We start from the raw sequence: 12,328 nt of genomic DNA on the forward strand, positions 1-12,328 counted from the left end.
CCGGATAGAAATAGATCAGACGGAGAGACAGACAATGATTAGACGGTATGTCGAGCGACGGCGAGCGGCAGCAACGATACGCCAGAGCCTGTTACGCTGGCCATCTACACACATGTAGCAACTCTTTCTATCTAACGCTATCTCGCCGGTCTCCACGCTCACCTTCTTCGTTCGGCTGCTGTTCATTCAAGTTGTACGCCAACGCTTCGTTTCATTTCAACTGATTTGGGATGCAGTAAGTGACGGCGACCCTTGCACTCCCTCTAGCGGCGATAATAGTTTTGTGATTCGACACGGCCGCAACGGTGGCAACCGAGAGCTCCCGGTCAGGGTAACCGATTAACCGAATTGTGAATTGACAGGTTCGTACTTGTGCTTGCCGTCATAGCAATAATAGCTGGTGCGACGACCGGTCTGTTTCGATGGTGGCCGACGAAAAACTGATTCTCACCCTTCTATCGAACGAGCGCTTGTTCCTCAATACGCTTCGAACTCGACGCACGACCTGCACACTGTGACGGCGGCCAGACAACAATCCAATGGAGCTCTCTAGCTTCTCTATGAGAGCTCTCTCGCTCTCTCTTTCTCTCGTTCGCTTTGTCTCTGTCTCTCTTGCTCGCTCTCTAAACGAACACACATCCGTCGGTTTCACATGCTCGGCATACGCTGCCTTCTTCCGCCGTCACTACTTCACTACTGCCGTCAGTTTAGGTGGGTTCCATGTGGTAGAATCCCACCGGAATTGTAAGACGAGATCGGGAGCAGCGGCAAAGGGACACATCCGACGAATTCTCATGCAGCCACCTTCCAGTAGCTGCAGGCAGTGAAGCAAGCACAACTCAAACACTAACCGACCGACTGAGACCTGAGAGAGAGAGAGATCGGCCCAACATCATCATCATGGTACAGCGTAGCTAGCCAGCCAGCCAGCAGCAGCGGTAGCAGCAACCAGCAGCCAAACCCGCTACGGTAGCAGCCGCGCCGCTAGGCGAGATGTAGACAGTTAACCAACACCGCTGCTAGCACCACCATCACAGAACGGAGAGAAGAAGCCACCCAAAGCAGAAGGACTCCATTTTGATAGCGAGCAGCGACGTCTGGTGGCTAGCAGGCAAATCTCACAGTGGCGCGCCAATTGTGAATTACGTGCCGGTAGGCGGGAAATAATAATAATTACCATTTTTTATAAAGGGAAACGTTTTTTGTTTTAGTCTCGTGAATTACTATCGATTGGTGTAAACGATTATAGACATATGGCCATGTTTATGGCTAGAACAGCAGGTTGCCGACAGGTTCATAGGTAGTCCTTGTAACGTGAAATGGCAATATCGAATTTTCAAGTTTTCTAACTGAACTCTATTATCTAACTGTAAAAAAAACTGTAAAAATAGGACCGCTTTCACTATGGAGACCACAAGGGAAAAGAATTTTGCAAGGAAGAAAGGGCTGTTTTGTTACTACGGTGTTTTTTTAATGATTTTTTGATGATGGGCCCTAAAAGTGGGCTGTAAACTCGATTTTTTAATCGTAACGTTTGACATAAACTTGATAACCTTTTGAGCTTTATTTATTTAAAAACTTCTCAGGCTATTTCCGCCTGAAAACTTCGGCTTCCTATTGGACGATTATTTTTTTAATCATTTTTTATGTCTTTGTTTTGCTCTTTTTCAATTTTTAGAAAAATTTGTCCTAGTTGTATCACGAATAATAAATAGTAATAATGCCTCTTAGGGGGAATTTGTTATAAGGGTCTTTTTTCTCGACAAAAAATATGTTTTTATTTGTGTCTCCAAGCATATTGTTTTTCAACACAGGTATATGAGAAAGAAGGTCTTGCTTTTAAAGATTCATTTCTCATCACGGTTACATTTGACCTTGAATAAGACGACCAGATTAAAAAATAATTCCACCGATAAAAATCCGTCAATTTGTTCGCCATATTCTGTGATAACTTCTTTGGACCCGAGCAAGTTATGATTTATTTCTTTATTGTATAACAAATTCACAAAGTTCTTACAAAAACCAGCCAAAAGTCATTTTTCATGTCTGTTTTATACGAGGTCTTTCTGTCAGTTAGAGTTTACGTGACTTCAAGATCAGATTTAAATAGAGCCTCAAGCATGATAATCAAAAAATTTTGTTTGAAGCTGTCTTTGATACAACACACACTTTTATAAATACTCTAAGTGGAGTAGATTTCACAATGGAAACGTACTATCCGAACAGTTCAAAAACAAGATCGCTTTCATAACATTATGTCGCCCTGGTTGCGGGTACTCCACTGCGTCGGGTAATTCGAACGCTTATCATCAGTATACCTGATGATCTTTTTTAAATTTAATGTCTTTACTTAGATGCAGCAATTTTAAAAGTAACAACATTTTGCAAAGGCATGGTGATATATTATATAAACTTACATAGACTTTTTTTTCGAAGATTTACGGCTCATTTAGTGTGAAAATGTGTGACTTATCGGACTGTATCACCAGGTATGTTATAAAGCAATTTGTGATCTAAAATTAAAAAAAAAAGTCACTCAAAAAACTGGAACGAATTTTTAAAAAAAATCGGTTAGCTCCTGTACCCAATGTAAAGCTAAACACATATTTTAGTAATAATGGTATTATTACTGCAATCCATAGGATATACTGCTTTATAACATCATTTTTATCTGATTGTACTGAGAGGATTAGTAACACCTAAGAGTAATAATAATAATGATGATTTAATCTTAGAAAAGTAACAAGTACTCGTAGCTAATGTAATTGGACCATTTGAACCTAAGGGCAAAAAAGCACTTTTCTTGCAATTACGATACAGCATATAAATCGAAAAAAAAATAACGATTAGAGCTTCATCAGCCGCGATCATGCTGAAATACTCCATAAATTTCATTCAAGTTCAGTTCATCAAAAACTAAATAAATTCTTCAATCTTGGCTTAAAACAAGTGTTAGTTTTGGATAACAGCAATGTTTTTCTACTTCGTTTAGACTGTCGGCTAAAGTTTTGTGTTTCACGACCGTTAAATAATTGGGTTTCGAAACTAGAATTAGACACGATCGGGGTACTTATATAATGAGGATGTTGTTGAATTTCATTTCAATTTGAAGCATGAGCAAACTATCCTGCCCAAACGGTTCAACGGCTCCAATGTTGAAGCCTGGGACAGACGTGCAACATTCGAATCCTAACATATGAATTACTTAGAGATTGCTGTCCATATTTCGACTCGTTCGTTGGACTGGTAAGCTTTCACGGGCTCATGTGGTATACCATAGATCTAATGCCGCTTTACAACAATGAACTAGGCTCCGCAAAAAAGTGAATCTAAACAGTAACTTCAAATTGTTTGATTCACTTTAGCTTATTGAATATCAAATTTTCGACACATAATCAACATTCGCCCTAAATTATAGTGATATAATAGTTATTATATCACTATATATATATTAATTATAGTGATAGAATTATATCATAGTGAAATTTGTAGTCTACTGGCAGTAATAAAAAAATTCACCATTCGACGTTGGAGAAGACCACGGTTGAATTGAAGATATATATAGCCAGAAGGAGTTTGGGTGTCGTATGGAGAAGTCGATAGCCTTTATCTGCACCCAGAATGAGACTTGCCCTGGGTACTTATATGCCGCTCGAACAAGGTCTTACCCGAATTGCTTATTTTCGAAAACACTTAGCCTAATATAGTTACAGATTGACGGTGGTTTCAAGAACTCTTGGTTCGGACATAATGCTGGTACTTTTTAAGGAAAGGGTATAATGTTTCTCCAAATCCTGTTTCAAACCGAATATTATCATGTTTAGGCTACGAATTTCACACGTTTTTCACACTATATAGCACATATGCAACTTAACTAGCTGTTTATGCACGAGATTGACGGCTCAAATAGGACAAATTGTAGTACTGCTGAGACATGACGGTCGTCTGAGATAATGCGGGTTTATGCATTCCTAAAAATATGTAAGGGTTGCCTTCAAATATGAGCCACACATGATTCAATGGCTCTGCGACGTCTTTGCATTTGTTCTACTGTAATTTCTCATTTGTTTTTTGCTGGGAAATTTGATACGGGTCACGATGATGTCAACGCTGAAAATATTTAGAGAACAATTCTATGTATCGTTTAGTTGTCATTATTGTTTTGTAAGATATCTGTTACCTTTTTGAGTATTACTATTCACTACTGTCTTGACTAAATGTATTGCTTTTATTATTTTCATGACTCACACAATAATTCCGATCTGTTTCCGCGAACTACGTGTTCGAATATACGACAGAAATATTTAAACAGCTAGTTAAAGGTATACCTCATCCCAAAATTTGAACGGAACCTTTTGCGCGTTCACATCAAAGTAGCCGCTTCGTATAGATAATGTGCTTAACGATGTGTTTAAAATTAACTAAAAATTAGATATTAGTAAAGATTTTCTCTGAGCTTTACCAGGGTCGCTTTATGATTAACTGCAGTTAACTAACGTTGGTGCGTGAGAAATTTCGGAGCAACGCTCGACCCCGTCAGATCTCTATTATGGAATCACCAATTGAGACCGAACGTAAGGGTCAACCTATCCCGATAGCATAGCGATGGCTTCTGCTTTTCCCTTTATACGCTAAAATCATTATTCTTGGGCTTAGTTGATTTTCCAGTACTGACTGTGGAGAAGAAAGTAGACCCGCTGACAATTCGATTAAGCTAAGCGCATAATTGTGTAGATAAATATGGATATCCTTTAATATAACTTGATTAGTTTGAACAGATTTTTCACAGTATTTGCATTTTATAGGCTGAATATAAATAGCACAAATGATGAGACCGAAGCACAGCTCTAATAAAATACATACATGGTAAATTGCAATTTTCAGCCGCTCAACGGATATGAACAAATTAAGTGGACGTAATCTTATTTAACGTTTTGCTAAATTCAACAGTGACTTCTATAGTATTAGATATTTTTATAGGTCAGAACAAACCTTCATTTTTCTGCGAGCCATCTCCAACACATCGATAGTCTAAGCACCTCTTCGGTGTACTTCACCTTGTCAGCCGAAACAATTCGGAATTCTTCACAAATGCTTAATAGTACCTTTAAAGTTTTTGAGTCAATCATCTTCATTAGACTCACACCAATCAAAAATATTTAGAAAAGTGCATTAAGGTTCATATGGTTGCCAATGCATCAATTTTACGTACCTTGTCTCTATCATTATTTTGGTTTTTATGTGTAATTATGAAATAACCATCTATGTATGAATTCATACCTGGAGTTTTCGTCTGCAACAGCAAAGCTCAGTATTTCAATAGCGTGTTCAATACATTTGAAGTCGCAATCACGCTTGAGTTGAAGAGAAACAGCCGATTCGAGTAGGTGATGATTTGTTTTCATAGAATTGTGGAATGTTTTAGTTCCTAGACGACAAAGAACTCTAATCTGAACTAAACGAACACATTAGAGTTGACAAGCTCTAGCGAAGATCAACAAACGATAAAGCTAAACTTAGAGGAAAGTAGGGAGCTAATGACATTTAACAATATTCCGATTCTAACTGTACAGAAATATATTCTGGGATTAAATAATTAGCTATAATTATAGAGCGGACTGCAGACCTTGGCTACCAGAGCGTCTAGCCTATTTGTGACTATCCAGATTACATCGCCCTTTGAACCGGTAAGAGTTGGTTAAATGGACTGCAGTAAGATCGCCACGGAAAAATAAAAGGCATAATTTTCCATGCCGATTAAGCAGTGGTCCACCTTTTGAAAGGAACCATCCGGCGCGGGCATTAGATTCATCGCATCCTCCTACGTCTATCTTTCCTCGCTGGACTAGCGAGATAAATCTGCTGGAAAGCTTAGCCTTGGGCACGAATAGGCCATAGGTTATCCCGTTTATACAACTGGCGCTCGAACAGAGGCGAAGCTTCTTTTGAAGCTCACACTCCGTCTTAAATTGTCCTAGGCCGCTCTGGAAGAATATGAAAACGATCACTGAATTGATCCTTTCGCTGAACCAGCCTCTTTTATACCGGCAAGTCCAGGACTGTTCTAGGCATTTCAGGATTCGAGTCTGGGCAAGCAGGTAATGCGTGGGCTTGAAAATCAACAGAGGCAGCTGCACTAACCCGACTAACGATGCTGTGACTCTGGTTCTGTTCCTTAATGTTCTCGAGAAAAGTCAGAGAGCTCCAGCCGGTTTACCATACCGTATTTTTCTTAGGCGAGGGCATAGAAATTTTCCTGTCGTCAAGTATGTCGACCATAGCACTCTGATGGGCCGGGAGCCGCTTTTATAGATGCTTCTCGGACAATTAGCTCTTAAACCATTTATTCGACCCGCCGTTTAAAACCATAGCCTCGGCAAATATAGCAACCCACAGGCCAAACAGTAACGCGGCCAACTTTGGGTGTTTTTCACGAATTCTAATTGTAGAATCCGTTGTTGAGCATGGAGTAGCCTAACCGTAGCAAATCGGGCGGAAGAATAGCCTTGATGTTCTCAACAAAAGCCTCAAGCACTGCAGCCGCGTTGTCCTCACTTGTGTCTGAGCACGTAGCGCGGAGTCATTTACTTATTCTTCTAGCGCAAGACAAGCATCGAACATTATCGTCTATAAGTCCTAGCATGTCCCGAGAGCTCGATCCATACTGCCACCAAATGCTACGATGCGCTACAATGCTTACCACGGTTTAGTAGGCAAACATTGCAGCGCTGCACCACTACGAACACTACCGTTCAATTGGCGTTAAATAGCCTCTCATAATCCAACATGGACCACAATTACCTAGGAATTATATTATTAAGAGTCGCTGCACACATCGAAATATATGCGTATCCTTCACATAAATCGCAAATTACCTATAAGTGGTAATTCGACCGTTTTAATTTTACATTGAAAACTGAAAAATTAATGATTTGATGTATTGTTCTAATAGCAGACATTAGTCAACCTGATATGTTATCAATAGCTGGTTTTTAGAGCAATAATATTGCTAATCCGGTTTCGGAAACAACGGCCTCCATTATTAAAAATATTTTTAATAGTGACAATTAGAGTCGGTGAAATTTGATCTGAAGTGATTCTAAATTTCTTTTATTTTATTCTATATGCGAATACCTATTTATCCGAGAACATCGATCACTTGTCATTTTTCGGTTTGTGCCCTTACGTGTTTTTGTAATTAAGCTCGTAATCTCTATAGTTATGTTACGTTGATACTTGTCACCTAACTTTGGAAATATAGCGTTATTACGAAAAGCAGAGGTATGTCTAGAAACACTCTTAGAGGACAGCTTTTATTTTTGTCTTCTTCGCCCTTACCCTTTCAATTCTCTCACTCTTTTTTCAAACCGCGTAACGTTTACCGTAACAGCGTACCAGCTAAATGATTGGAAATAATTTTGTATTGATTCGATGATAAAGCTGCCGTTGTACTCTTAAATGTTAAGATTCTTCATTGAGCTGTGACCACTGCGTATGGTCGAGTTTTCAAACAATTTTTATAATCTATATACAAAGCTTGTCTGCTCTAGTCATATATCGAGTATACCTAACTGGGTATAATTATTCGCTCACTAACGCTGAAATAAACCTCAACTAATAGAAGTACATGCTGACTCGAATGAATAAAATGTATACGAAAAGTGGTTGTGGTCAGTCGAAACGATTTTTTTCAAACCATACATTTAGTAATTTGTTAGTAATAGCTCCGTCGACATATCACAAAAGTAACATAAAATATTTTCAAGTCATTTTGAAGTGCAAGCGTTTGTCAGCCAAATACAAATCGAATGCAGCTGAAATTTATTGGTGAGCCAGGAGTTTTTACATTATCGTTTACCAATGACACTTAATAAAAATAATTTTGGAACGAATAAAACTAAACAGCACTCTCAGACACGGCATTCTAATCAGATTTGCAGATGCTTTTTGTTTGGCAAGATATTAAGTGTATAGTACACTATCAGCGTTAAAAAATAAGGACAGAGTAATCTTTAAATTTAAGCGAAAATTACTAGAGCATGCAAACCATAACCTCAATAAAAATAAGTAACTGATTTTATTCATTATTCTCCAAATTCACCATTGGAATTTTTTCGGATTTAAAGGCATAATAATAAAAGTACTCTCTATTCTCGGTCCAGCTAGGGTAATAAGGTCATGATAACATCCGAGTCTCGAATTTCACACAAGTTTAAAAATATATAGCTTAACAGATTGATACAATACACAGATTGTATTTCTGCAAAGGTTAACTTATGACATAGAAGTCGGAGGAAGTAGTGGAGTTTTGCATAATATTTACACATTTCGTGCTCAAAATAAATGGGTCAAGATCCCCAGAGAGAGAGAGAGCGTAAATTAAGACAGCCTTTTACATTTTTAAGCTTTGAACCAAGATCCCCAGAAACAGAGTAAATTAAGACAGCTTCTCACATATTCAATCTAAAGCTTTTCTGACATGGTATTAAGCTAAGGAACTGCCAAAATTCGCATGATATAAACTAGTCGATTAAGGTAATAGGAAACTTATTTAACAATAATAAAAATGATCCGCCTTATAATATACTAATATCTAAGACCTTATAAACTGGTCTGCTATCGCAACAGTTACCAATCTATGATAACACATTAGCTGAAGCTTTTTAATCACATGCTCATGAACTCGCGAGACATAATAGTAACTACTTAAAAAAAAAAGCTTAAAGAAATTAAAAAATGTGTGTTCCACTTCAGTTTTTATCGTATAGCGTATCCAACGTCCTATTTTTTTGGATTTCTGCCTATGCTGCTAGCTAGTCAATAATTATTTTTGTACATATGATCAGCTATACATTATTTTTTATAAACCTTTTAATAGATTTATATAGCTACTTTGAGGACTGCTAAGTAGTTTGGAATGTTTTGTTCGCATCTTCGTTTCCTTCTTTGGCCTCCTTTTCATCGTCAGCGTCTTGGGTCTCGTCTCTTTGAATCACAATAGCCTTCTTTTGTTTGTCCAGCTTGTTCCGTCCAGCCAATTCCGCAACGACAGTTGTCTCAGCAATATACTTCTCATAAGGGTCTCTATTTAGAACAAAGCGTTCTGGTGACGGAGGTGAACTGATGAAAACTTGCGTGATAAAAGAATTAATCGGTCGACCTGACGGCATATGCTCGTTTACCTGAAAGTTAAGGTTTGTTGATTCCTTACAGTCAGAATGCCTAAAAGGATTACTGAAAAATATTACTTAAAGTCATTTCGTTTACTTAGATAAACGCTTCAGGTAACTTGAGACTAGCAGGGCATTTCAGTAATTATAGGTATCGCACATGCTTACCAAGCGGTAAGGAGGCTTCTAAGAACACAGTATGATTATTTCTTGAAAAGAAAAATGATAAGGATGACGTTTTAGAGAGTGGTTTATTTCCAGAGGCCAAAGTACTTAGATATTTCCGAGTTCAAGTGACATTGAATTTTGTAGAGCAGTAATTATCAAGTGATGGCGGACTAGAAACCGCCACGTACCGACTCACGCGCCACAATTACTCCAGACAGTACAGAAAAAATCCGCAAAGGACACTACTAAGATTAATTAAAACCGCAGGCTAGTTGTATTTGTTTTTACTGCAGAAATGACAATGCATCTCTGAAAATGTTTTAATAAATTATTTGAAGCCCAAAACTTTTATTAAGATAACTGCGCTAATTACAGCTGAATTATCTGCATCGTTATGACGAATCTTAATTATTAGATCTTCCTTGTAACGAGTTTGTTTATTTGACCTAAAGTGGAAGGTAATATAAACTCCAACGCGTGGCTTTCTGGTATAATTTTTGCACAGATGACATGTTTTTCATAAATTTAATGTACTTTGAAGCAAAACCTGATAAAAAAAGACAAAATTCTTGCGTACATTATTACTACTATTGAGTAAAAATGCTTATCATACCTCGGTAAAGAGGAACTTCAAATTGGCTTTGATTTGATCAAGAGGCATGTCTAGTCGGGCCAACGGCACAGAGAACTGTGCGTAATCCGGTTCGTATGGGTCTTTCCTTGCTTCATACACAACCGACTTGCGGAAGAGTTTGACAAGTGTGAAAGGGTCACTTGTCATGGTCTTCTGTGGGGTTGGCATCTTTTTTTTCAGGATGTTTCGCAGAGGCAAGAGCTCTTCCATCATGTCGACTGAACTCAGTATGTGATCGTATAGAGTATGGTCTATTTCGCCAGCGGTAATTTTTTTCACAAGTGCCGTTCCCCCTGCCAAATCAGCTCCATTGTCCATCAGCTTAACAGCATCGTCCGAGGAACGGCAGAAACAGAGGATCTTGGTGATACGGCTTTTATTTGGGAACACGTGAGGGTATAATAGAGTGCCCTGAAAATGCCACAGTAAATATATTATTTAAGCAAACATTAGATCAAGAGCTTACGTTTGTAGAAACACATAGATGAACGAGCGTTTTTTAAGACGAACAATAGGTTCAGATCGACAGCACTACAAGGGTCCATGAAACTCAATCAGCAAATTCATAGTAAAAATTGATTTAGCTCCATGTTTAGGACTAAGGGAGACATCGAACAATATAAGACTGCTATTTTTAAGGACGAACGAGTGACACGTCAAGGCCGAGAATGGATATACCCCGAATAATAATATGTTCCGTGATTCAAATTATTCGATTGTATTTTTTTACGGAATAAATTGAAAATATAGTGAACGTAAGATACCGTGAACAAAATGACTAACCTCGAAACGATCCAGATACTTGTTCTTCTTTTTAGCTTGCATATTTAGCTCAACAGTTGCTATAAGAATGTTGTCACTCCTGAAGCGCCGAAGCTTTTTCGTTAGCGAAAGTTTGTTATAGTTTGTGGTAGTAATTTATTTAGCTTTGAAGGTCTATCGACCTCCTCAATAAACCCCTTTAAATTCTGCTTCTTCTTTGTTACTCTTCCTTTTATATTAATTTTAGAGGTTTTTTTTTGCAACCAGAGCAATTGTGATCAACTTTAGGCATAAAAATGAATCAATGTGCAAACGACTTCCAAAGGTATTACATTTTCCGTATTAATCTGGTAAAAATTATAGAAATGATTGGTGGAATCAAGAAATATGTACACACAGAAGCAGTTTTCATTAGCTTTGCAGTGTAAGGCAATGGATGAGCATATCCAAATCGTTAATCTACATATACATTGACACAAGGATGAATTATATCGTTGAAATATTGCAGAAATCGAAGTAAAGCATAAACAAATGCATTTCTTTTGTACATGCCTGTCAAACATCGATGGATGCATCAGCTCTCGGTGCATCTGAATACACTCTTCAAGCGAGTAGGTCTTTTCTCGATACCACGACCGAAAATATACGTCCTCTTGCAGTTCAGATGGAAGGTTATTACCCGGATCATATCTGTGGGCAGTTAGCAGACAAATATCCAAACAGCGTGGTGACAAAATATCCAGCCAGCTTAAGAGTGACATAATGCGGGTATAAAATATAGTAACAAATGCAGTAGTATAACTTAAATGCACAAAACAAGTAAGTTTGCTATTTTCATAACATCTACACAACTTGACAACCAAAATTTGTCCTCTGATTCGCTCATAGTGTGAGAGTACTAGGACGTCCAAGCTTCCTTGGGATAGTGAAGTACTATATTCATTTCAGTTGGATTAAATTAACAAACACATAATAAATGTGAATTACTGCTATTGGTGCAGACTTTTAAAAGCATGGCTTGCAAAGCGAAGGAAATATGTTACATTACATACAGATCGAATCAGTTGAGCGCGGTGATTACGGGATCGCGCATTAAACCGATATAACATTTTCCTATAAGAATAATGAATATCAAAAAGTCAACGCACCTTTTACTCTTGAGTACAGTCTTTCTAAGAGCAGCAGATTTTTGAGACGTAACAAAATCTACTTCTGTCTCTTCCAGCTTTTGTAGCTTGCGCGCCCGGTTACGTTTCTGAGCAGCTAAGATCAGCTTTTGGTGCTTCTGAGTAGGATACCCACGATTTTGCTCATACGGAAGCTTCAATCGGTCCTGCATGCCAAACGCTGACGAGAAGAGCGGCACTTTATGAGGACCTAAAGATCGCCAAAATCCGCGCATCATACAAATCGACATCTTTCGAATTTGCGAATTCGAATCGATTTTAAATGCACTGACCGCCCGCACCAACAATAAACTGTGAGTCCTACTCCTTTGGCTAGGAATACAACGTGGAGCAGACCAACAACAAAAAAAACACGGCCCTAGTTGGATACAGTACAGAAGATGGCTGCGAGAGCGACTAGTGCACCA

General features: G+C 38.3%; 1 protein-coding gene across 1 annotated transcript; it reads right to left on the minus strand.

Annotated features, from left to right (window-relative positions):
• Nucleotides 1-8,058: 8,058 nt before the first annotated feature.
• mRpL1 (mitochondrial ribosomal protein L1) lies at nt 8,059-12,302 on the minus strand. Its single transcript, XM_022804762.2, has 5 exons — nt 11,883-12,302; nt 11,287-11,424; nt 10,756-10,834; nt 9,952-10,383; nt 8,059-9,182 (listed from the first exon to the last, which is right to left on the minus strand). The coding sequence occupies exons 1-5, from the start codon at nt 12,149-12,151 to the stop codon at nt 8,904-8,906; spliced, it is 1,197 nt and encodes a 398-aa protein (XP_022660497.1). The 5' UTR covers nt 12,152-12,302; the 3' UTR covers nt 8,059-8,903.
• Between the last annotated feature and the right edge of the window lie 26 nt (nt 12,303-12,328).

The sequence above is a fragment of the Varroa destructor genome, unplaced genomic scaffold (assembly GCF_002443255.2).
Source record: "Varroa destructor unplaced genomic scaffold, Vdes_3.0 BEIS01000004.1, whole genome shotgun sequence".
Taxonomy (NCBI): Eukaryota; Metazoa; Arthropoda; class Arachnida; order Mesostigmata; family Varroidae; genus Varroa; species Varroa destructor.

Coding starts and splice junctions, on each gene's coding strand:
- mRpL1 (XM_022804762.2), bottom strand. CDS start 12,151: ATGTCGATTTGTATGATGCGCGGATTTTGGCGATCTTTAGGTCCTCAT. Junction 11,425..11,882: donor ACTGTACTCAAGAGTAAAAG/GTGCGTTGACTT, acceptor AACTGCCCACAG/ATATGATCCGGGTAATAACC. Junction 10,835..11,286: donor CATCCATCGATGTTTGACAG/GCATGTACAAAA, acceptor TCGGCGCTTCAG/GAGTGACAACATTCTTATAG.